The 23,790-nt window shown below is 40.6% G+C and overlaps 3 protein-coding genes across 5 annotated transcripts in view; all 3 read right to left on the bottom strand.

Moving 5' to 3' along the window:
- Positions 1-12,128, bottom strand: part of clip1b (CAP-GLY domain containing linker protein 1b) — a 36,686-nt gene extending 24,558 nt beyond the window's left edge. Inside the window, exons 1-12 of one of the 3 annotated variants that reach the window (XM_035184168.2) lie at positions 11,928-12,128; positions 8,264-8,473; positions 7,493-7,873; positions 7,203-7,336; positions 6,209-6,333; positions 5,877-6,081; positions 4,475-4,672; positions 3,648-3,751; positions 2,812-2,872; positions 1,767-1,871; positions 630-791; positions 417-512 (exon numbers count right to left, since the gene is read on the bottom strand). In XM_035184168.2, coding sequence (XP_035040059.1) covers positions 417-512; positions 630-791; positions 1,767-1,871; positions 2,812-2,872; positions 3,648-3,751; positions 4,475-4,672; positions 5,877-6,081; positions 6,209-6,333; positions 7,203-7,336; positions 7,493-7,873; positions 8,264-8,372 — 1,680 coding nt within the window. In that variant the 5' untranslated portion in view covers positions 8,373-8,473; positions 11,928-12,128. The remainder of the gene's footprint in view (positions 1-416; positions 513-629; positions 792-1,766; positions 1,872-2,811; positions 2,873-3,647; positions 3,752-4,474; positions 4,673-5,876; positions 6,082-6,208; positions 6,334-7,202; positions 7,337-7,492; positions 7,874-8,263; positions 8,474-11,927) is intronic. The other 2 variants (XM_035184169.2, XM_035184170.2) reach the window with 2 other exon arrangements.
- Positions 12,129-13,986: 1,858 nt separating this feature from the next.
- On the bottom strand, positions 13,987-16,748 carry LOC118098013 (hydroxycarboxylic acid receptor 2). The gene has a single exon (XM_035141382.2). The coding sequence runs from the start codon at positions 16,412-16,414 to the stop codon at positions 15,425-15,427; it is 990 nt and encodes a 329-aa protein (XP_034997273.2). The 5' UTR covers positions 16,415-16,748; the 3' UTR covers positions 13,987-15,424.
- A 138-nt stretch (positions 16,749-16,886) lies between these two features.
- On the bottom strand, positions 16,887-22,563 carry denr (density-regulated protein). Its single transcript, XM_035141383.2, has 8 exons — positions 22,384-22,563; positions 20,883-20,995; positions 20,775-20,794; positions 20,594-20,678; positions 20,028-20,117; positions 18,747-18,863; positions 18,513-18,652; positions 16,887-17,182 (listed from the first exon to the last, which is right to left on the bottom strand). Exons 2-8 carry the CDS (start codon positions 20,983-20,985, stop codon positions 17,138-17,140), a joined length of 600 nt encoding a protein of 199 aa, XP_034997274.1. The 5' UTR covers positions 20,986-20,995; positions 22,384-22,563; the 3' UTR covers positions 16,887-17,137.
- Between the last annotated feature and the right edge of the window lie 1,227 nt (positions 22,564-23,790).

Genomic DNA, 23,790 nt, shown 5'->3' with positions numbered 1-23,790 from the left:
TCACCTCTGAGAGTGGCCCGAGTGATCAGATCTCAGGATGCATTTAGGTGCATTCAGACAAGTACTTAGCGCTGAGCACCTGTGATCGGATCACTCAAGACTGGTGTTAGTACCAGGTCTGAACTGGCTCTTAATGTAGAGTCTATCAGAGCTGACCTGTAATGGACACTTGTGACATGGAGGCTTTGGGCACTGGAGAAACAGTTTATCTGAGCATGTACGGACAATTATTTGCTACTCACGACAAAATTATTGTTCTTTTCTTGTTTTTCGTTAGTATTTGTTTGAAATAAAACAATAAAATGAAAAAGTCACTAAAGCATTGAATGTCACTGTATTGAATTGTATTTTTCTACTGTTCATTTGGGATTATTAAGGAGGCAAATACTTTCTTTCTTTCTTTCTTTCTTTCTTACCAGGCTGCTCAGCTGCTGTTCCAGAGAACTCTTATCCTGCTGCACAGACTGAAGCTCTTTCTGTTTGCTCTCCAGGTCCACGCTCAGCTCACTGATCTGTTGTGGACACACAGTATAGCACATACACATGTACATCTATAAATAATGCATTATCACAGTAGCAAAGCACACATAACAAGGATATATGCCTATTTCCTAATGTTTTCCACAAACCCTTTTCTCTTGAGACTGTGCCTGGGCCTTGAGGCTGCTAATCTGTTGCTGGGACAGAGACACAGCATCCTCCTTCTGCTGGGACGCCCGGAGCCTCAGCTGGAGATCTGCCACCTCCCTCTCCAGCTCCATGATCCTGGAGCGCTCAGACACAGTGGCCACCTGCAGCAGAAAATGCAGAGAGGAGGCATGAGGGTGAAAGAGGATACAGGAGAAGCTGACAGAGGAGAAGAGACCTGGGTTTTAAAACGTGAAGCCCATACGAGAAACTCCTTTGACCTGTCTATTGTAATGTGAGGGAGGGTAGCAACTGAATCATTACATTTTATTTACTGGTTTCTTAGAGAAGTCATGATCAAAAATAAACAGTATTCATTTAATAAGACAAACACAATCCCTGTGGTTAAGCCATCATAACATGACCATGATCCAAAATTTGTACTTACCAAACAACTGGAAGTCACTGGAGAAGTGTAAATGTAAGTAAATCTCCTGCTTTCTGAATTTCATAAAATAATCTATGTATTTATGCACTATAGGAAATATCCTCATAAACACACACTATAGTTTATTCTGGCTTATTCTTACACACATACTGTCCTCCTGCACCAACTTTTCCCTAGAGTACCAAATTCGGATTAATCCGCCATTGAAAATAGTCCCCAACAAATGCATGTTTGCTGAGACTTGTTTTAAATAAAACTATGTATTTGAGAGGTATTTTCCAAGTTTTACATCTTTGGTAGGAACCAATGAGTTTGGGGCTGAGTGCAAGGGACAGGGCAGAGAAGTTTGAAGGTTCAAAGAAAGACGTGACACATTGTTGGTCTTTTCATGGGATTTGCAGCAGAGGAAAGGATGCCAGCCTTATCCTTTAAGTCCAACAATGTCAAAGCACAGGCATTCCCAAAATGGGTCCTTTAATAGGACTTTCATGCACACATGCATCATTTTCAGGAATATGGCCCAGGCCAATGAGCTTTAAGCATCACTATGCCAGAGCTAGTTGGATGAAGCTACATCGGAGGCACCTTCGGATAACTAGGACAGTTTACATAATGTTTGCACTGTGGTTCCTTTAACATATCAAAATCACATCACTCAGTCCTGCGGTGGGACTGGGACAGCCAGCATTACCCTAGTGTCCTCTAAATCCCTCTGGAGTTTTTCAGCTTTGGTCTTTTCAAAGAGCAGGCTCTGCTCAAGCTCCTTTATGTGGGCATGCTCCAGCCTGGTCTGCGTCTGTTAGTAAGAGAGAGCAGGAAGAGTAGAACAAACCAATGCAACACTGACATGCCAGCCAAGACTTTAGAGAAAAGAGCAGTGAGTGGGTAAGAAAGCACTGATGGTTCCAATCTTTTCAATTACATCAGTTGGTTGTGCTTATTCTGCTCAGAGGAATATCAGCAATTAACTATTTTTATTATCTCATTCTGACTCTCAGCTTCTTCAAATAACTTTTATTTCTCTACAATGGGCACCTGAAGGAGACTAATCCAGGCAGTAAATCTTCCCAAGAGTGACAAAGAAGAAGATAAAGAAGAGGAGGATGGAAGCGCAAAGGAAGACTGAAGACGAGGCAAGACAAAAACAGCTTTCAAGAAGAGGCGTATGGAAGAGAAGATGATGAAAGGATAGTAATATACAAGTACTGCAGATGGGTAGAAAAATCTGAGTGGAAGGATAAGTGAGTTAAGTATGAATGAATAAATAAAAGGAGCCGGAAGACAGGCATGTCTTAAGAAGAAATGAAATGAATGATTCAAAGAGCGCAGGAAAAGGAAAAACTGATCCAAGAGCAGTAATTAAGTTTTGTGGCCCCTTTTTTTTACCATTTTGAAATCACTGACTGTGCTTTAACAAATTAGAACAGAGCAAACAGAGCAAGTACAAGCAAAAAGCTCAAAACTCATGAAAGAAGTGCAGAAGAAGTATTGATTTATAAAGAACTGAATGGATTAGGTATTGCAAAATTAGTTATCAACTTATTGTTAAGTTTGTGAAGGTGTTCATTTAAAAGTTTCAGTCTGACAATGTAAAGCACAACTAGAAAAACTGATCCCTGAAGAGAACATACAATACAAACAGAGCGGAAACAGGAAGTAAACTAGTGAAGTAAAAGTAAAAGTAGTTAGTTACTATAAAATATTAATAACAGACAGACAGACAGACAGATAGATACCTCCAGGTCTCCTTTGGTAATGCAAACCTCTTCCACACGAAACTGCAGATCCTCCACTTTTCTGTCAAACAGGAACAATAATAAAAAATTCCATCATAAATATTAGATTTAAAAAGATATTTTTATTCAATTATTAAATGGGAAGTTAATGAGGTGCATGGAGCCAAAATGTAAAAAGCTGTGGTGCCTTGGAATGATCCCTTTAGTGTGATAGTGAAATATTATTATATATCATCCCATGGTGGCTTCTTGAAGATATCAGCTGAGTCAGTGGCACTTTTTCAAAAGCTTAAAAAAAAATTAAATAGACTTTTAATTTCTATCTTTTTAATAATATCGTATCCATTATGTTTGGACACTTGTTTCTGTGTTTATGTAGAAATAACTACCATCAGCTAATGAATCATTTTTTGGCACCATCAAACATTAATTTGGAACAGGAAGGACATTCTGCTGTTGGGATATATCAGAGAACATATAATGATTATTTAGAGCAGTACAACATTGACTAGTGCAGAAAAAAGAGATGAATGCAAAGTCACTGCAGACAGAATAATTGCCAGTTTAGTTGTGCAACCTCATAAATGCAATAAAAAGACAGGAGACAGGTAACACTATCAAATGTTGAAGTCAATCACAACGACTACATTCTGAATCGTGCATATTTATTCAGGTTATGTATTTTTCATTTTCTGCACCTCTTACAGTCAGACATCGGGATCATTATAGTAGTTTTATTTTCCTACTTTATCTCTCACTTGAGTCTGCTGTTATCTGCTCTCACCCCTGACATTACTATCCATGAACAGTATCATGTGTGAAATCAGACCTCCCACCTTTTCTCCTCCTCCAGCTGGTTGAGCAGCTCCACCTTGTCTCGATCTGCTGCTTCCACCAACGAACGCAGCTGGTCCAGCTTTGCCTCCATCTCCATGGCATACTGAAACATCCGTAACCACAATGCAGTCTATTTAAGACGGAATTCATACTATTACAATATCTGTGAAAGAGCTCCCACACATTGTCCAACTTATAATATAAAGATTTATATATATATACGATTTTTGTAGTAGAAATTCTAGCTGTGGGCCCAGTAGTAGTCGTACATGTTGCTCTTATGAGTGTATAAAAAAAGAAAACTTGATATATTTTGACCTTTGACAGTTACACAAGTAAGATTTAAGCCTCTGTCAATTAGAGGCAGCATTGTGTCATCATAGATACGTGCAAAAGTAATTCTTTAAAAGGTGCATGATTTTCTTTAGCAGAAAAGTCACACAAACACAAGCCTTGATATATTATAGTGTTAAAAAGGTGTTGTGGGTAATACCAGCTGTTTCGACACACATCCACGAGACACGGACCAACACCCTCATCCCATTAGCCAGGTTTCCTGACTGCAACCACTGTTCAGACTTAAGAAATTCTTCTGATTGACTTTTGTGTGTTCTGTCATGTTTTGTGTCTATTTTAAATGTTTTTGTTTATTGTATGTTTCGTTCAAAAATTGAATTCCTAATAAAGGAAAAGATAATTATAGTTGAATTATAGCTGTGGCTAAAAATATAATTGAACAACTACTAGCTAGCAGGTTTTGGTAAAATAAACAAGACTAAGTAAGTTATTTTTTCTCTGTTTTTTTTAGCCTTAGTTCCTGCTTCACCTGATCCCTTCCTTTCATCAGCATAGTCAGCTCCTGCTGCACCTCTCCTGCGTGGCTGGTCGCCTTTGCAACTTCAAATCTCTCCAGGTCTCTCTCCGCCAGCAGCTGTTCAATGTGCTGCTGCTTCTCCTTCAGCGCCTCCTGCAGGGCTGTGGTGCCAGAGATCTTCCGAGCATACCGAGCAGATGTCTCCGTCAGCTGAAACATCACAGCATACATTCCCATTTAACACCATGTACTGTATGTTATCGAATATTGTTGTCCAGGGCATTTTATACTGCTAGGGTATAAACTGTCTCTCTGGTTCCTGAGGCTTAGGCCTATGAGGCTTAGGTGGCATATGAAATAGCAAATTATAAGGTAACACACAAACAATAAAGTCTAATTTCCCTGCTGTGGGATTGATAAGAAATATCCTTATTTGGAAATTGTAATTTTGCTTGCATACACCAATGCAAAACATTACACACAATGAGGCCCCAGTGTGTAATCATTTGTCTGAAACTACATTTATCTACTACTCATTTGTTTTGCCTAATACATTATGAATGAAATATACTCCTGTATTTAGTTCACTGGCACTACAATTTTTTATATTTTTCAGCACATGTAAATCTTATGGAGTCGCTATAAACCAGACTTCCCATCCTCTTGTGGTCACGTTGAGACAAGAACAGCAATTTGGTTGTGGTAAGTGAAACACTGGCTCTGGTTTCAGCTGAATAAATCCTCCAGTTTATGTCACTTTTTCTACATTTAACCAAGAGGAAGAGCTGTGATTGCCTAAAAAGTTCATACATGCTCAAATCATGTATAAATTTCAATGATTTGAAATTCGGAAAAATATTTAATAATTATATTTTCAACGAAAGTGTATAGAAATGTTAGTCATACATGTTAAATGTTTAATATAAAATGACACTCAGGTAGTATTACAGATGTCTCAAAACATATTTCCGCTTGCAAATTAGTAGAATAACTTTGTGTTAGGATTGGCTCAGACTGCAGACTTTTTAAAAACCTAACCAGCTCTGGTCTCTCTTTCTCTCTCATTGGCCGTTGTGGTTCCTTTCGGAAAGTAATGGCATAATCATAAAATTTTAAATCCTAAAAATAGAGCATGTTTGGTAATTATCGGGGCAGCCCTACTGATTCTGTGGGGAGTTTGGTGTGTAAGAATCACTCTGTAACCCCTCACCCCAGCCGTCTGAATCCAGTTTTGTTTAGTCTAAAATTTCTCAGAAGCTATTAACTGATGGTCAAAACAGAAAATCCACTGCAATTCAAAACAGAGTGAAAAAGGGACAAGAGGGAAAAACATAATCCTGCCACTCAGAGTGAAGTTTGGGGATGAGCTGCAGAACCAGTCAGCATGAAGCCAACAACATAGTGTGGGTCTTACCAGTCCTGCTCGGCTGGGTTTGCCGCTGATTGAGGAGGTGGCGGAGCTGAGCGAGCTGATGGAGGAGGCACTGGGACTCCTCTTCAGAAGGCCGGACCTCCTCCGTGAGCTCTTCGCCTTGGTAGGTGTTGTGCAGGGGAAGCCAATACGCGTCACCTTGTGGACCGGGGCAAACAAGCCAAACCTCGGCATGCACTGAAAGTACCTGAGGGGGAAACCAGGTTGCACCACAGAGTCAGATGCCGGAGACCGAACCAGTAACAGCTGCTGGTTCAGGAACATTTTTATAACTGAATTTTAGCAGATATTATACATTTGTCAATGCTCTTTACCTGGCCCCTGCTACAGCTCCATCATTCTTGCCAAGTGGTTCGTCTAGTTCGACTCCACACCAGTATCCCTTGGCAAAGTCTGTCTCTCCCAGAAACCGCACAACTCCTGCCTTGCTACCACCCACCTACACATGAAAAGAATTAGATAAAAATAATGTTTGACATAGCATGTTTTTTTTTCTCCACTTTAAGCTTATGAAGCTCGCTGACCAGTTGACTCGAAAGTTGACCTGATCAACCCAAATTCACATCTGTTATAGAAAAATACTAGATTGTTTACATTGTCACCGCCAGATTGATTTCCAATTCATGATTTCTTCTAAGTTTTCTTTGCATTGTGGTTTGTTAAATAAGCCGCTGCTTCCTGGAGCACTCTTATAGAAGAAGGGTAAGACAGATTTAGGGTTTAGAGAATAAGAATCGTCTTTGCATGATTCCCAAAAGACTCCAGATTCTGCGCTCAGACGTGTTCATAACAACACAGAAATCTCCAGAGTGTTCAGGTGAGGTGTGGTGCAGCAGGCCGAGGCAGGATGTAACATATTCATTCTGCTGCTTGGATTACGTGTTCTGTGTTTACAGCACATCAACAGGCCCTTATCGTGTGAAGGTCTTTTGACATTTTCGCCTGTGTCTTCTACATGTGTGGCACCACTTTTTCATTATCAGATATTTGTATCCTGTTTTTATTTTTTTCATTTTTTGGTCTGTCGTCCACATGCCCACACGCTCACAGTGAATCCTCTGGAGGATCTCCTGCTGTGTTCTCACATCAGCTCATTCAGACATTCTCCGAAGTTTTTACTAAGAGATGGGCAGAGAAAATCTGGAGAAAGTCCGGAGGTTCTCACAAGGACATTTGCGTTATCACATACAGCCCCTCAGGAGAATGTCTGGAGATTCTCCAGAGTTCAATGCATGTCTGAGACAATATAACTACTCATTATGAATATTTATTGACTCTGCTCAAAAACTAAATTTTATGACGACTTACCAGCACACGGTCTCCCAGCTTCAGCTCCCTTCTGTTCATCTTCATGGAGTCTGTGTCTGAGAGGTTTGACACCGACTCGCTGGACGTGAGCATTCGGCTTAGCAACCCACTTGTCTTTATGCCAGTGCCCTGAGCTGAACAGAGAAAATATATTTCCACTATGCTGACATAATAAAACAAGCACAAATCAAAAAAGTAAGGTAGTGGAGTGCATTGTTTTAAATTTACTGAAAAACTAATTAAGTATTTGATTTCTGTGTATTTTCACGTATACAGGTGAGAGATGTTACCGGTTGAGGTAGAGACAACAGGTGCAGGCTGGCTTGTTGCAGAGGATGCTTGTGCTGGGCTGGCCTGGCCCCCGTTTTCCTCCTTCTCTGGCAGTTCAGTCCTGGATAGTTTTGAAGGCCGCGTGAATATCCCCCTCCCATCCTCACACTGGAAGTACCGGACCCCTGCCACCGACCCGTCGTTCTTCCCAATTGGCTCCTCCAGCACGATTCCCGCCCACTGCCCGGGAGCGAACTGTGTGCCCCCGATAAACTGCACACAGCCGGGCTTGTTGCCATTGACCCAGACCCTCTCCCCTAACTGGAAGTCACCACATCCATCTGGGGTTGGGGAGGTAACACTACCAGGGGATTTCTCAGGAGGAACTGGCTTTGGAGTACCTGCAACCACAATTTTGTTTTCATCAGCCTTTTTGTCATTTATACAATCGTGTACAGGTCAGTTAAAAACTCCCGACCAACTTCTCCGCTATCTCTTTTTTTACTTTACTTTTTTACTTAAAGCTCCTACAAGGATATTTTCATTTTTGTTGATTTTGGCATCTCTGTGGACAAAAGTGGTAAAAACCTTGGTCCAGACAGCACGTGCATTTGTAATGAAAAAAAGACACACATGTAACGAGTTCAGGACGTACACCAACAAAACATTGCAGCACCGCAAGTTTAACTTAATTCTTTTATTGTGGAAACGAAAACACTCATGAGAACCTCCACTAATATTGCCACTCATATATTCAAAGGTTAATTGTTGCAGAACTGCTTGGTTCTTACCTGAGGACGGGGACGTCCTTGTTGGCACCCCTGATGGACGGACTATTTTACTGGGGGGCTTGAGTCCGCTGACCTTGCCTGGTGTCGTCATGGGGCCTTGTTTGTCCATGGCTGGGGATAGTGGGAGGTGTGTGGGGTGTCCGGCCTGATCAAGGTGGAGGACTAGGCCTTCCCCACCCCCCCGCACAGTCCCAATATGAGGGAATAGAGCTGAAACAAACAATCAAGCAAACAAACAAAACTGTCTACTTAGTTATTTTAAATATAAAACAACGACATGTCAATGAACTAGTAAACAAATATCACAGCTGCAACGTGTGTGGGAACATGACACAAATTTAGATCAAATAAAATGAACACTGGAACCATACCAGGACCAGTTCATGTTGCATTCTGTTAACTTAAAGTCATGTATTGTTGTCGACCACTTACAGAGCCTTCAAACTGATCTAACTCATCAGTCCATCTTTATCCTCATTCATTTTGTTTGAGCAGAAATATTTTATTAACGATGATGTAATCATGACCAGAGGCTGAGGTAATACACTGACAAGCAAAGACTTAAGTATTTAAACCTTCTAGAGCTGAAAATGATTAGTAATTTAATCAATCAACAGAAAAAAAACTAAAAAATATATTACGAAAAAACATTATATAATTTTGGGGTTTTCATATATTTGTGTCACAGTTAACAGAATATCTGAGGTTTGGACAAAACAACATTTTAAAATGGCACGATAGTTTCAATTGACATGAGATATTTATGACTGATGTGAGAAGCTGGAATTCAATTAAAATTCAATGATTGCATAAGAAAATGACTGAAATGATTCATCAATGGTTAAAATACTTAATCACCACAGGTCTACTAATTATGACAGTTAAAACCAAATGGCTGCTCCCTTAACAATTTAGGTGAGTGCTATTTAGGGTGTGATGCATTTTCTATCTTATACTTGTAACACATTTAAATCATCACATTGTGGAGATATGTTGTCACTTAATGACTCATTTTCTTCTGGTGACCAGTTGTCAGGTAAAATATTATTAAATCTAATTTGATTCAATTTCATAAAACAATGATCCAGAGAAACCTCCCAGGGAGGGGACTACTTTGTATCTGCTCTGTAGTCAATAAACACAACCGTATCTCCGTGGGAGCTGCTCCACTGCTAAGCGACTGAACTCTGGACCGCTCTCAACACCTCCTACAAGTCACGTCCCAATGTTTATTTCTGAGCTATGAATTATCACCCACGCAGAGCAAAACTGACCGCACGTCACATGTAGTTTTCCTCTACGTCCCTGCTCAAGGGCCACGAGGACAAATGCCTTTTCATTAACTGTATACTGCACTTGTCAAATCAAGAGCGACTGGTTTTTCACCTCAGACACTAAAATAAGATCTTTTCCCCCCTGCAGGTCTGTAGGTGGTGGACATTTTACTCATGAGGCTGATGATTCACTCCAACTGCAACTAGGTCAACGCGGACGTTACGTTTCATTCACTAACGACAATATAATCACACCCATAGATATAGATAGACAGATAAAGATATAACAAAGATTGTGCAGAGCAACAACAATTAGTCAATTGAAAAATATATATATAATTTACTATTTTGACGACAGCTTCCGCTTGTTGGTAATTTTTAAATGGTAAATGGTTTTGTATTTATATAGCGCTTTTCTAGTCTTGATGACCACTCAAAGCTCTTTACAGTACAGTTTTACATTCACCCATTCACACACACATTCATACAGTGCATCTAGTAGCAGCACTTTGTTGTTCTATGAGGGGCAACTCAGGGTTCAGCATCTTGCCCAAGGACACTTGGGCATGCAGATGGGGAAGATTGGGGATCGAAGTGCCGACCTTCTGGTTGGAGGACGACCGCTCTACCCCTCAGCCACAGCCGCCCACCAAAATGAAGCCCTTGATGGGGGTGATCTATGTGCCTTTAACAGACAAAGACAAGCAGTGGTCCAGGGATGAGCTTTGAAGAGGAAGACCGTCCGTTTTCCACCTTTTAAGTTTGAACCTGGAGAAGACTTGGATGGGGTCGAACCGCCCTCGTCATTTTGCAAGCATAAGCAGATTTAATGAGCCATTCGCAGTTTCACTGTACCGGCCGTGTGTACTTAGACTTGCATGGCTTAATCTTTGAGACAAGCATATGCTACTGGCAGGATCCACCAGGTAGCCCTCTCTGCGCTGAGATCACAGTGAACCCACTGTGATCGCGCTCTGGGGGTCAGTGCGGGGGAGCAAATATGTGAAAGCAAATATGTGAAGGTTAAATATTTTTCTTTATCATTAACGAGTGTGAATTAAATTATGTTACCAACATTACATGGCAGGTTCACTACTTTCCAAGACACCAACCAGTGCTCTAGATATGAAACAATTCATTGATCGGTTGAAGTCGTGGGCCATTGGTTTGGTTCTGCAAACCCTTTGACTTTTGTTATATATTTATTGAGGGACAGATGTCAAATACCACATAGATGGATTTTCAGTTTCATTATTATGCTTTGTTTGATTAAAGAGGCATTGGAAAGAGTAGGTAGATAAAGAACAACAGTGAGTGTAGGCTTAATGGTTCTTAAACCAGGTTGGAAGATGGCATCTCTTCCACTGTTTTTTATGATAATGTAGAGTCAACATTTTTGGGGGGGTATAACAGGCAACAAAGACATTAGAATATGTTTACTTATAACATAAATCAATAGAAAACTGTGGACATTTTATTCACTGAACATCAAGCAGTTATTAAAGAAAATAGTTGTCTGATGCTTTGAGTATAACAATAATCGTTGATTGCAGCCTTACGGTACTTCTATGGTGGAATAATAAGACCTTGCTTGTTGCTTTTCTGTGTGTTGATTGCTGGCTAAACAAAAGGAAGACAAATATGAGGAATTACAGCTTTAAAACGATATACACTAAAAGTTTAACTGACAGATTTCCACACAGAGTTCTCCCCACAAGACCAGGGCCACAAGCAAGAGTCGTGGTGCTAATTTCGAATCAATTTGCAGTCGACCCCATGCAGTGGACCAGGCAGGAGGAGGGAGGATGCTGCTCGGTTTGTAATGTTACCTGAGAGCCCGCCCCGCCCAACCGGTGCAGCCACACCAAAACAACAAGCACACCCGGAGCTGTCAGACCTCCTCCTCCTCCTCCTGCTTCTCACGCTGTCACCGCTTCGTCCCCAGCCTCACACACCGTGGCCGCTGAGCACAAATACAAACAACCTCCATGAAAACAACCACACACCGCCGCGGCTGCAGCAGCGGGGCAGACACACGGAGAGCCCGGGCCCGTGGTGTTGATGTCTGGGCTCGTTTCTCTCCCCACCCACGCTGCCTCCCCGGAGCCAGTGGGATAACTTTGGTGGGAACACTTTTCTCTCACCACCCCGCACATCGACTGCCCGCTCACCGCCGCCCCACATGAAGTGCGGCGGCTGCTCCCGGAGCTTTGAGCCCGCTCGAACTTTCCTCTCTGTCATGTCCAGTGTCGCTGCTGGAGAACCACAGCTAGCTAGCTACAGATTAGCATGGCAGAACAAACTGAGGGGTTAACGCCCGAGGCGACTGACGCCATGTTGAGGCGACATTGGAGCAGAATGAGAGCAGACGAGTCTTTGTGGAGGCTTACTTGATCTTTATGTCGGCGAGCCGGGTCTCAGGGCGGGATGTCGTGGCTCCACTTCACCGAGCAGCTCGTCTCCACAGCCCGACAACATGACGTCAGCCTGGGCACTGACGCTGCCTTCACGGACCCGCGTACATCCCAACACCACCAGAGATGGGATTCGTCAAACAAATGTTCAAATCTGCATCTTAAAGCAAATTTCAACAAAATCAAATCCTGAGACTTTCCTCGTTCATCCCAACTACAACACCATCAGAGATTTGATTCGTCAAATGAACAAACAAACGTTCAAATCTGTATCTTAAAGGTCCAGTGTGTAAGATTTAGGTGAAAGGGATCTATTGGCAGAAATTGAGTATAAAATAATCAGAGTGATGTTTTCATAAGTATGTTTCATTTAATTTAATACGAATTGTTGATTTCATTAACCTAGAATGGGCAATGAGGCTTCCCTCGTCTTCGTGTTCATGGTGGCCATCATGGAAGACCACTGGGAAAAGACTTTTAAAAGGCTTCCGGTCCTTCTCAAGAGACCAAACTCAAAGACACAAAATGACCACGAATAACTCAATTGCTGTTTTTTCTCCATTTGTTGTCATTTTGCATCTCTTTGCATTTGTTTTGTGAGGTCTTGTAACAGTTTAGAGTCTCTCTGGTCATTTTACATTGTGATGGAAACCAATTGACCTGGTGAGACTTCTGAAATAAAGAGATTTGAGAAAAATAATCTTGTAAGTATACTTTATTCCTTGCAAGGAAGGTCAGACAATCATACAGCATGAGAAGAGCATTCTGCAGAGGAATGACAAAGAAGAAGTTGCAGGCGTGTGCTTTTTATGCAGATGCAGTGAAGAGATGTGTCTGTGTGAAGAGTTGAACTGTGTGTGCGTGTGCGTGTGTGTGTGTGTGTGTGTGTGTGTGTGTACTGAGTGAATAGTAAAATCCCAGGAGATAAGACACAGACACAGGCTGAAGGCCTCTTCAAGGTCTTGGTTGGGGGAGACGAGCACGGTCTCAGATTTGTGGCTCTGATGTCATCTTGGCAGTTACACAAGCAGAAATAGTATGCATAAGCAGAGATAACATATAGTGTAGTATAATGGTATAATTTTCCGTTACAACGTGTAATTGGCAGTTGCATTCTCTGTTGTAGCACAGTCTTATAGGTCATTTTGTGTATTTGTACTTGTTTTTTAGTCTTTATAGTAGTTGTATGTCTTGTGTGGTAATGTTGCATCCCTTTATAGCTGCTTTGAGACTTTTTGGTTGCTTTGTATCTCTTTGTAGTCATTTGATTGTCTTTTTAACAAAAAATGTGACACATACAGAGGCTCAATGGTTTTGCAGGCCCCGGGTCCTGTGCCCCATAGGCCCATTCAGTAATAAATCTATGTTAGTCATTAAAACATCACTTCCCATGTGTTTTCAACATGAGTAAAAGGAGACACAATTCACTGTCTTTGTTTGGTCTCCTAGTTTGTTAAAATGTTTATCCAAAGCCAGACGTGACAGGAAGACCTAGGAGTAAGGATCACAGCAGAACAGGGGGAAAATGCATAAAAACAAGTTCATTGCATGTTCTGTATGTGTTAGTCATGGTTACTGCACAAATAGTATACAGGCAGAATCTGTCCAAAGAGAAACTCTTCAGGTTTGTCTGTACAAACAATCAGTGACTGATTGTTTTTGACTAAAATCTCCTGATCTCTTTCTGAGGTCTTTCGGAGACCATTCAAACCAGATTAAGGCTTCTGATATTGAGTCGTAAAATAAGCACAAGTATAATTTGGTTTCTTTTGAGATGTATTGACAGCTATCTCATAAATTAAACTGGAAGCAGATAAACCTACCAACACTTAGCACTGTTTAACGATGTGATGGGACATCAGCTAGAAAGATCATTGAAAAAAACAATAACCAAGAGGAAATACATGTATTTCCATTTGGCAACCTTTTACAGTGTTACAATAAGGTGATCTGTAATTGATAAAACAGCATAGATAAACATTTACATCCCTTTGTGTTGATGATTTCTTTGTCTGTCCAAAGTAAGGTGCGCCTATATCTTATTGGATTTATTTATTTACACTAAATTAAAACCCTCAATTACAAAGTTGATCCAAAGCTCATATAGTACGATGTGTCAGCAGACTGACTCAGTCACAAAAAAGAATGTTACAAAGTTGGAACATTTCAAGTATACATCTCCTTTGTCCAAACAATTCCTTTGTTGAGTAACACGGGAAGAATATAAACAAAAGGACATTTTGAATTAAAATGACAACATGCACAAATGATTTAATTTATTTAGTTACGACAGTCCTGGATTATTGGTGGTGGTTCAGCAAACCCTCTGATTCGTGTATTATGTTTGTTAGGGGACAGAACTTCATACCAAATATATCAAAATGTACATTTTTAGTTTCATTATTATAGTGGGTTTAATTAATGAGCCATTGAAAGGACTAGATAGATAAAATGATAGAAACAGCATCCACTGTAGGTGTAGGCCTAATAGATTAAAAGGTGGGTTTGGAAGATGGGATCTCTTCCTGGGATCTTTTTGGCTAAGCTTTCAGGAGAGGCCAAAATGCTCCTGTCGCACATTTCTTTTCATTTTATTGATGACTCAATTTCTCACCACTGTTATGTATTGCTGAAGGGTCTGTGACCAAGAAGTCATGTGAAGACCTTTCTGTCGCCATGTGTCTGTTTCTTTGCAAAATCAATAACAATACTAAATGCATAATGATATACACAACTTCTTTAGTCCGAACAGCCATCACAACATAACCAACGGAATATGGCAAAAACGTACTGTAAAGTTTATTCATATTCCTAATGTTTAACTTATTTATTGAAAACCAGGCAGAATGTGTCAGGATACAAAGACAGGAAAATAAAATGTGCACAGACTGACATTTGCCATTTCAAAACGATGTATAATGATATATGCTTTCTTTCCTCGTTGATTCACAAACCAACCCGTGGAGTGTGTTTTCCTCAACAGTTTACCGATATCACTGAAGAAATCTAAACATGCCTCTGGCTGTTCATCTGATTTGTACTGTAAATATTATTTTCCTGGCAGATAGCCAGGCTTTGCTGTTTAAAGTTGAAGTGACTGACAAAGTAAAGGATTTTGTTAACTACCTTAATGTTGAAAAACCACAACAGAAGATCGCTCACGTAACAGATGTAACATTTACAATCATTTGCAGTAAATATTTAACAATAGCTAATCTGCAAATAGAGATTATTCATTGTGAATGGTTCATAATTAACTTACTTACACACTGCAACCACACTCATAAGGGATTGTTATAAAATTACAAACACTGCAACAAGCAGCTAATTCTTTGGGGTTGTATAATTTTAATTGTTTATAATAACTTAACCCATTCCTACATTTTATTTAACTTATATCTGCATTATGCTATAATAAAACCTGATCAAATTCCCTGCAATGTAAGAAGGGAACATAACAGCACCTGGCTTCACTACCTTCTCCCTTCAATGGAGGAAATGTTATTCTCAGAAGAATCTGTCTGATCTATATTGTTACTCCGTCTCAGCAGTTTGTTCAGGATCATTTTGAAGGCGCCACTAAAGGCTGGGCTCGAGAAATAATACACCACAGGGTTGAGGACGCTATTGAAGTAAGTGAAACACACCGACGTGTAGAATGCCAGGTTGGCCTCCTCAAAATATTTGCACTCATCATACCATACCTTAAGGACCCATACGGCAATACGCGATATAGTGCTGGGAAAGAAACATACAATAAAGATCAACGCCACAGCCAACACAAACTGAACAGCCCGCTTGATTTTCCCCTTTTTGTCCACAGTCCTGCTTTTCAGCTGCCAGGTGATTCTGACTGTGCAGAAGGCGACGATTACAGTAGGCAGGAAGAACTGGACGACATAGAAAGTATTGTGCCAGGTGGAGAGGGGGGTGAAGCCCAGGCAGATGTTGAAACTCTCACACTGTGTGCGGTTGCTGTTGTAGAAAAAGTGCTCATTGGCCAGAAGGTAACCAGTCGCAAGAAATATCAGACACCAGATGCCGAGAGAGACCCAGAGAGCATAGCCCAGGCCCATTCGGTTGATCTGATTCAATGGGTGGACGATCTTGAAGTATCGATCAACTGCCACGGCAGTGAGGAAGAAGATCCCCGCTGCACGGTTGGCTGCCAGCAGAAAGAGCAGGATACGACACAGGACATCGCCATAAAGCCAGTTTTTTCCACGCCTGTAGTAGTCTGCTCTGAATGGCAGGCAGAACAGCACAATGGAGTCAGCGACAGCCAGGTGAGTCAGATACACAGAGTTGGGCTTCCAGGTGTCCATGTGAAAGATGAACATCCACAGAGCGACAAAGTTCCCCATCAGTCCAAACATGAACTCCAGGATCAGAATTGGAGGCAAAACCCGGTCCAGGGTGGGAGACTCGAAGGCGCAGCACTTGTCCTTGAGCGTAACATTCATTGCTGAAACGGCCAGTGAAACACAACACCCACCTGCTGCTCTTTATAGTGTCAACACTGATAGGCTGTACCAGGTGACCTCTTGGTAGAGAATTATGTTTGCGTTCACACAAATGATTCTCAAGCAAACATCTTAATTCCTGAGTTTTAATTCCTATCTGTGCAACGTGTGTTATCTATTGGGAAGGGCTATTGACCCAGAGGAGCACGGCAGCAATTGTAAATGTTATCTGTCTGGGGAGTGCACCTTCATTATAAAACTATTTTGCAGCAGAATAGGTGCACTCATGGGTATTGAGTAGGATACAAGAAAAACAAGTGCCCTGTGGCTGAGGAAAAGCAAGGACTACAACAACATAACCACAGAGTAGATAAACATCACAACCCTGTAAAAAAAGTCCTTCAAAACTTTTTGAAAATCAGAAACATTGATATAAAGAACACATTTGGAAAAAAGACGTGAGAAGTAGAGGTGAGGGAGACTGAAATTTATTAGCCTACAGTTGCTTGAGTGAAGAACATTTGGGGAGGAAGTCACGCCACACCACACCTTTGGCAAACGAGAGAAAGTGGCTATTAACTAAAAAAATGCCAAGTGAGTGGCCAAGTCCGCAGCTTTTTATGTACAGTAAATAAAAGAGGTATAAAATGACTTAATGTGTACATTTGGCCAGGTCGTTGCTGTTACAGGTCACATCCATTTTTCAAAGTGCATATTTGGTCTTCACTTCTTGACTTCACCCAGATCATCAATGCTTTCATCATCCACCTACAACAGAGAGATTGCATTTGATTTCAAAAAGGGCATTTTCAAATGTTAAAGGAAAAAAAAAACGTTAGAAGGTCCAGTGTGTAGGATTTAGATGCATCTAGTGGTGAAGTTGCAGATTGCAACCTCTCCCCTCACCTTCCAGGTGTGTGGGAGAACGTACAGTGACCTTCAGGTAACGTTAAAAAAAAAATCCAGATACAGGATTGTGTTGATGTTTGGATTGTCTGTTCTGGGCTCCTGTAGAAACATATTGGTGCAACATGGCAGACTCCATGTAAGAGAACCAGATCCCCATAAAAATATAAAGGGCTCATTCAATACTAAGGAAAATACAACCATCATTGGTTTAAGGGGATAGACACTGATGAAAACATCAGTATCTTACTAAATCCTACACACTGGTGATTTAAATGCTGTAAAACGTAACAGGATAAAAAGCGATCCTCAATAAAAAGCACATATGCCTGAGAACAAAAATATGAAAGATAGAGCCTCAACTTATTAATAAACCACACAACTTGAACAAAGTCCAAGAAAACCTGGAGCCTGCTCCAACTCGTCTCTTTCATACTGAAGCTTAAAACGGTTTGCTGTGGACTTTGATTGTATCAATTTATATATCTCTCTATTTTTTTTTAAGACACATACTAACACTCTTTACACTCTCAGTATGGCAGTGTTGGTCAGTCGGTCCCACACAGAAATATGTGTATTGAATGGTTTGCTATGAAATCAACATCAATGTTCCCAACAGGATTAATCTTAAAAACCATGGCGATCTTCAGAGGTTTCATCTAGCACCACCATCAGGTAAAACATTTTATATTTGTTCAATACTTTGGTTTATGCCTACAAAACTAATGGCATCCATATCAAGCATTGGAATACGCACACGTTTTCAGTTATCTCAAAATAAAGAGTGACCTAAACCTAAAACATTTGATTTGTAAACTGGTATTTACCGTTGAAGTAGTTAGTAATGGCATACAACAATCCACTTCACATATCAGTATTTGAGCATTGATATGTTTCTGTAGCTGCATTTATCTCATTCAATTTTTTTAACTGGACAGCCAGTGTTTGGCTGGACCTTATCACTGCCAAAATATATCTTTTTATTAATTAAAAAATATTTAAATAGAGAAACAAGTTGAGGATAGAGACAATAATCTTCTCAGCAATCCAGCCAAGTCCCTGCTCTCCTCATGCAGACCATCTAAAATATCTGAACATAACAGCATAGGTACAGAGAGGCTCAAATTCACAGAAAAATGACTTAATACACACTAATACTAATCCTACAGTGTTAAGATGTAAGACAACTCACCTCAGGCCACTTCTCTTGAATGACGTCGATTATGTCATCTGTAAAATCTCCCTGAATGATAATTTCATCCTCGGCTGTAACTGAGGCACCACAAGAGAATTTCTGGGCAAAGAATCGCTGAGCCTCTTTAAGTTCGATGTCTGCAAGAGTCAACACAGGATTCATGTTCAGAGTCAGGCATCAACACAAAAGGGACTGAAACATCAAAATGTATAGAACATATAAGGCTCTCACCGAATGTTGCCAGGCCACACACCCGTGTGACGTATTTCTTCTTGGCTCTTGGGATTTTTGCTATCGAAACTTTCTGAGGCAAGGTCTTCTTTTTCTGTCTGATCTGGCCTCTTCCACCTTAAGTAGGTAAACCAGATTTAAGACTCACAATGTTACTGTGTAAACACAACAAGACACTGGATTCAAATTGCCTTCTTGTGATGCAGCATGTAAAGTCATAGCCATGTTTGTGCGATTCTTGACAATGTCCCTGGTTAACATTGTAGGGACTAAAGGAACAAGGAGGAGCAGCGGCAGTGAGCAGTTAAGCTGGGCTCAGACAACAGGAGTTTCAGACTGATTTAACCCCGACTCAGCCCCTCTGTAAATCAGAGGAGAAATCTGGTCTGCAAACTCGGTCGGAACTGATGTTCAGACCAGATTATCTGGTAGTGTGAGGGGTTACAGAGCAATTCTTAAATATCCCAAAATGCCTGCTAAATCATCAGGGTACAGCTATCAAAAATGTTTGATTTTAGGATTTAAAATTGGGATTATTAAATCAGTACATCCCGAATAGAATCATGACAGCCAATGACATCGGAGAAGCTCACGGTGCTGCAAAGCAATTATAAACATTCGGAGGCTAACGCCAGCTTGCATGCTACTATTGACAGATATGACTGGCAGTTAAAATCTCACCAGAAGAATACATTTCGTCTCTCTGACCATTATCTAATCTAGACTTGTTTAGCCTTCTGCTTTTGTTTATCAACATTTTTGCTTCATGCCACTCTCCATTCTGTTTACATCTGCTCTCCCATATGGTCACATGATAGGTGAGGTGGTGCGCCACTACCTCTGGAGCAAAAGTCTAAATAATATCCTGTGAAATGTATCCTTGTGTTCTGGATGCAACATAGTTTGATAATCTGTTTTTTTTTTTTTTTTTAACTCCTGTAGTCTGAGCCCAGCTGCAGAAATATAGCTGCAGGCAAAAGGCTATAAACCTCTGACTCAGCAGCCTGGTAACAAACTTAACTGTGTCCAGTGGCTGTGTTAAAAACTACTCACACTGTGTGCAGCATGAAATCGGACTGTGGTTGGAATTATTTTGGACTAACATTATTTCTGGTCGTCGTAGCTGCTCAAAGAAAGATTGCTGCAATACTGAACTGCCCATGCCGTTACGGGCAGTAATCACTGATGTAAATAAGGCAAGCAAAGGCTCCTGCGCTTTGACGCAAATTGTGTTTTTTTTTAATGTAGGTATGTCCCATGTAACATTTGATTTTGAGTTACCTCTCTTCTGTTTCTTTTTCTCCTCCTCCTCGCCTGCAGGGGAAACTTCTCCAGTGCCGGGTTCCTGCTTGGGTAAGTTCGCGGCCGGGCCAGTGGGACAGAAGTAAAATGGAAGATATTAAAACCAATCCCACAACAACAGATCTTATCTTTTTCAATGCTTACTAAAATGTGCATATACAAGATAATCCTTAGAGAGACAGGCTACCCTGAATAGTGACAAGTGTGCATCTGTAACCATTTTTTCTACCTTTTTTCTTCCCCAATCCCCAGTGTATTGTGATATGGTCTATGGTGTGAGCTTGAATTGTTCTATTTTTATGAATGGGAATGCTGAGACATTGTATTGTTCTATGTACAAGATCTGCACGTTCAGGTTTTTATGCCATGTCATTGTGGCAAAACCAAAAGGTAAGTTTTTGTATTCACATTACCATATCTATAACTCTAAAAATAAATACTTGATGAATGTATATTCCCCAGCTCTATCATTAATATTATCACTATCACAGTAGTTTAAAGTAAACTTTGGGGAAACTGAAGAAAAACTCATCAGTGACACTTACCAACGGTCATCCTGGCAAATATATCTGGAAAGTTCTTCTCAAGCCACTGTCTACATTTGGCTGGCTCAGGCATGTACTCACAGAACTGCAGACACAACCATGTAGATTGAATTAGACCTCACATGACAGCGCAATTGAAAGTGCTTTAATGACAACACAATATCCAAATAGGTAAACTTACCTCTGTAGGCAGAGAGCACACTGCAGAAAGAGAGAGAGAAAAGGTCTGTCACATTTTGAAAAAGTGCCATGTTTAAATCTTACAAAGATAAAAAACTCAGTACTGTACCTCCACAATAAAGAACTTTAAGTGGGTACTTAGAATTAGGATTTATTGTCCGATGGTCTGTCCTGCACTCTGAAGAACCCGATTCCATCTCAGTAGTAGCCATCACAAATTATCTGAATACAGAGAAATGGATAGAAACATTTAAGGCACAGGACACATATGCAAATATTAAATGATAAGTCCATTTGTACAGCTTCAAATCAAACATGATAACTATTCATTCAATTATATATATATATAGTCTGTTTTAGGTACAACGTCATGAGGGGTGTCACTAATAATTATTTTTTTTTGATTAATCATTCTTTATTATTCAATCCATTTACTGTGTAGTCCACTTGAAAATAGTTTTAAATTTCCTTTGGATTGATCTAAGGGTCTGTCAGTATAGTGCAATATGCAATATAGTGCTGCCATAAGTGACCACTTTCAGCATCAGGTAAAATTCCAATTGGTTCCTCCAGGAATCAATCAAATGTTTTTTTCCCCCTATAAAATGTTAGAAAATAGAGTAAAAGATACATCACAACATTTCCTTAAAGTCCACATCGAGATATTCAAATTACTTGTTTGGTCCAACTTGTCGTCAAAGACCCATAGATGAATAAATTTCAGTTAACCATTGGATATAAACAAAGAAAAACGTAAAATAAGCACATTTGAGATGCTGAAGCCTGCACATATTTGGCATTTCTTTGTTATAAATTGTCTAAAATGATTAACTAATTATCTAAATAGCTGCAGGTTCACTTGATTGAGCTTAACTGATTGATTAATTGACCAATTCTGACTAAATATTATTGCAGAGGACACATTGAGGAAAATGTGCTTGTCATAAGGAGTACGACTAAATCAAAGACGCATTGAAAACATAAAAAGGCATATCTTAAAATAAGTCAGGATAAAAGCGTTAAGCCTTCACGCCACATCAAAACTGATCGAAGTATTTTCTGATTTGTGATGATCAGACTCCATTGCAGACCTGACCATACTTCTGCAATTATTTCATCACGCTAACACGCACTGCCAACGCTGTTCGTGTCCTTAAATGTCACGTTCGCGAGCAGCAAGAACCCAACACCCGAAAACAACGGAAATACTCCACAAGTCGTTTTCATGGGCGTGAATTTAACTCATTACTGCCGATAACCCATAAATAGCGAGTAACACAGCACCAAGCCACAACTAGCTTCAGCGGGCTAACACATGCGGCTGTTTTAGAACTGATCCTTTAGCCAGATTATTCCATCGATGTGGTTTGAATCGCTCTGTCATTGTAGGTGTTGCGGCTGCGTAGACAAACTAAACGATGCCTCGCTGAAGCACAAATCTACACGGCTACGTACGAGGGGTTTCATTCATCTTGGAACACCGAGTCACCCAGCTGTCACCGTTAGTCGGCATTAGCCTAGCATGCTAGCTGAGCTAACGCAACGCTCACTGGGAAAGGCTCCGCCGCCCAGCGACTGGATAAAGACACAAGAAACGTCGAGTTACATACCCCGCGAAATATAGTCTAAAACTGCTGTCTGTCCAGTAGGTCCGTTCGCATCATTAGCCTCAGTGTGACTTTTAGAAGATCATTGTCATTGATTGAGGTTTAGTTGGCGTACTTTGAGCACGCCTAGTTGCGACTCTTGTTTGGGTTGTTGAAGCTGCTGATTCGCTGCGCTAATGTGCGACAGCGCCCTCTTGCGGCCCGGAAAGCGACCACACACACATGCTGTTATTGCTTTTACTAAATTTGAATATGACGTGCAAAGTGTGACAGAGAAGATGAAAATAGAGACGGGGGGTTGCAAATCTCGGCAGGTCTAAAATCTGCCAAATAATGCACCCCCCTCCCATTTTTCCCAGCTGATATTTTTCGGCCATTTTGAAGATAAAATAAAATAAAATAATACTTTATTAGTCCCACAATGGGGACATTTGCAATATTACAGAAGCAAGAGTCAAAACTAGGCATCAGTAAGTAATAAGTAACATGCAATATTTAAGGGTAAGGATAATAATGCTTACCTAAGTGTAAGGAAATAAATATGAGTGGATTAAAAACTTGTATATATAGTGTAAAAACTTGCAGTTAGAATATGTACAGTGAATGGATTGCACATTAACCATTGCATTGAAAAGACAAAATAATTATATGCGTGTAGTTCTACTGGGAGCAGAGCTGGTTGTACAGTCCTACAGCTGCATGAAGGAACAACCTGCGATATGTCTCCTTCAGACACTTAGGGTGAATCAATCTGTCACTGAAGGAGCTGCCCAGTGCTGTGATGGTGTCCTGCAGGGGGTGGGACTGGTTGACCATCAGAGGAGACCGCTTCACCTTTATCCTCCTCTGTCCCACCACCTCCACTGAGTCAAGGGGTAATCCCAGGACCGAGCTGGCCCTCCTCATCAGTCTGTCCAGTGTCTTCCTGTCAGCAGTGGAGATGTTGCTCCCCCAGCACAAGAAGGCCGATGCCACCACAGTCAAGTGTTCATTGTTGATAATTTCATACATCCAACACTCATCTAGCCTAAGAAAAGAGGGGTTTGCAAATCTCAGCAATTTATCAAATACACAACTGCCAAATAATGCATCCCGATTGCAACTTTATTTCTGAGATCTGTAAAACGAATTGCTTTTTTTAGACGTTGACTCAACTGTATAAGTGTCAGGTCAAAATAGCTGGCCATGAATTACATGGCAGCAGCTCTGCAGATCCCGTTACACATTCAGCACTTCAACACTAAATAATGACACTTAAATCAAAGTGTGATAGGAAACAAAAAGTGTTTTAGCACAGGCTTTATTCGATTGAGTTAGGCAGTTTGGGATTTTTCCACATTTTAAGAATTTATCCTGGGCAAAACAGATGAAAAATGATAAGAAATCTTGGAAAATTAGTTTTCCAGACTA

Source organism: Hippoglossus stenolepis, chromosome 18 (genome assembly GCF_022539355.2).
Source record: "Hippoglossus stenolepis isolate QCI-W04-F060 chromosome 18, HSTE1.2, whole genome shotgun sequence".
Classification (NCBI taxonomy): domain Eukaryota; kingdom Metazoa; phylum Chordata; class Actinopteri; order Pleuronectiformes; family Pleuronectidae; genus Hippoglossus; species Hippoglossus stenolepis.
This window is presented reverse-complemented; position numbering and strand designations above follow the sequence as displayed.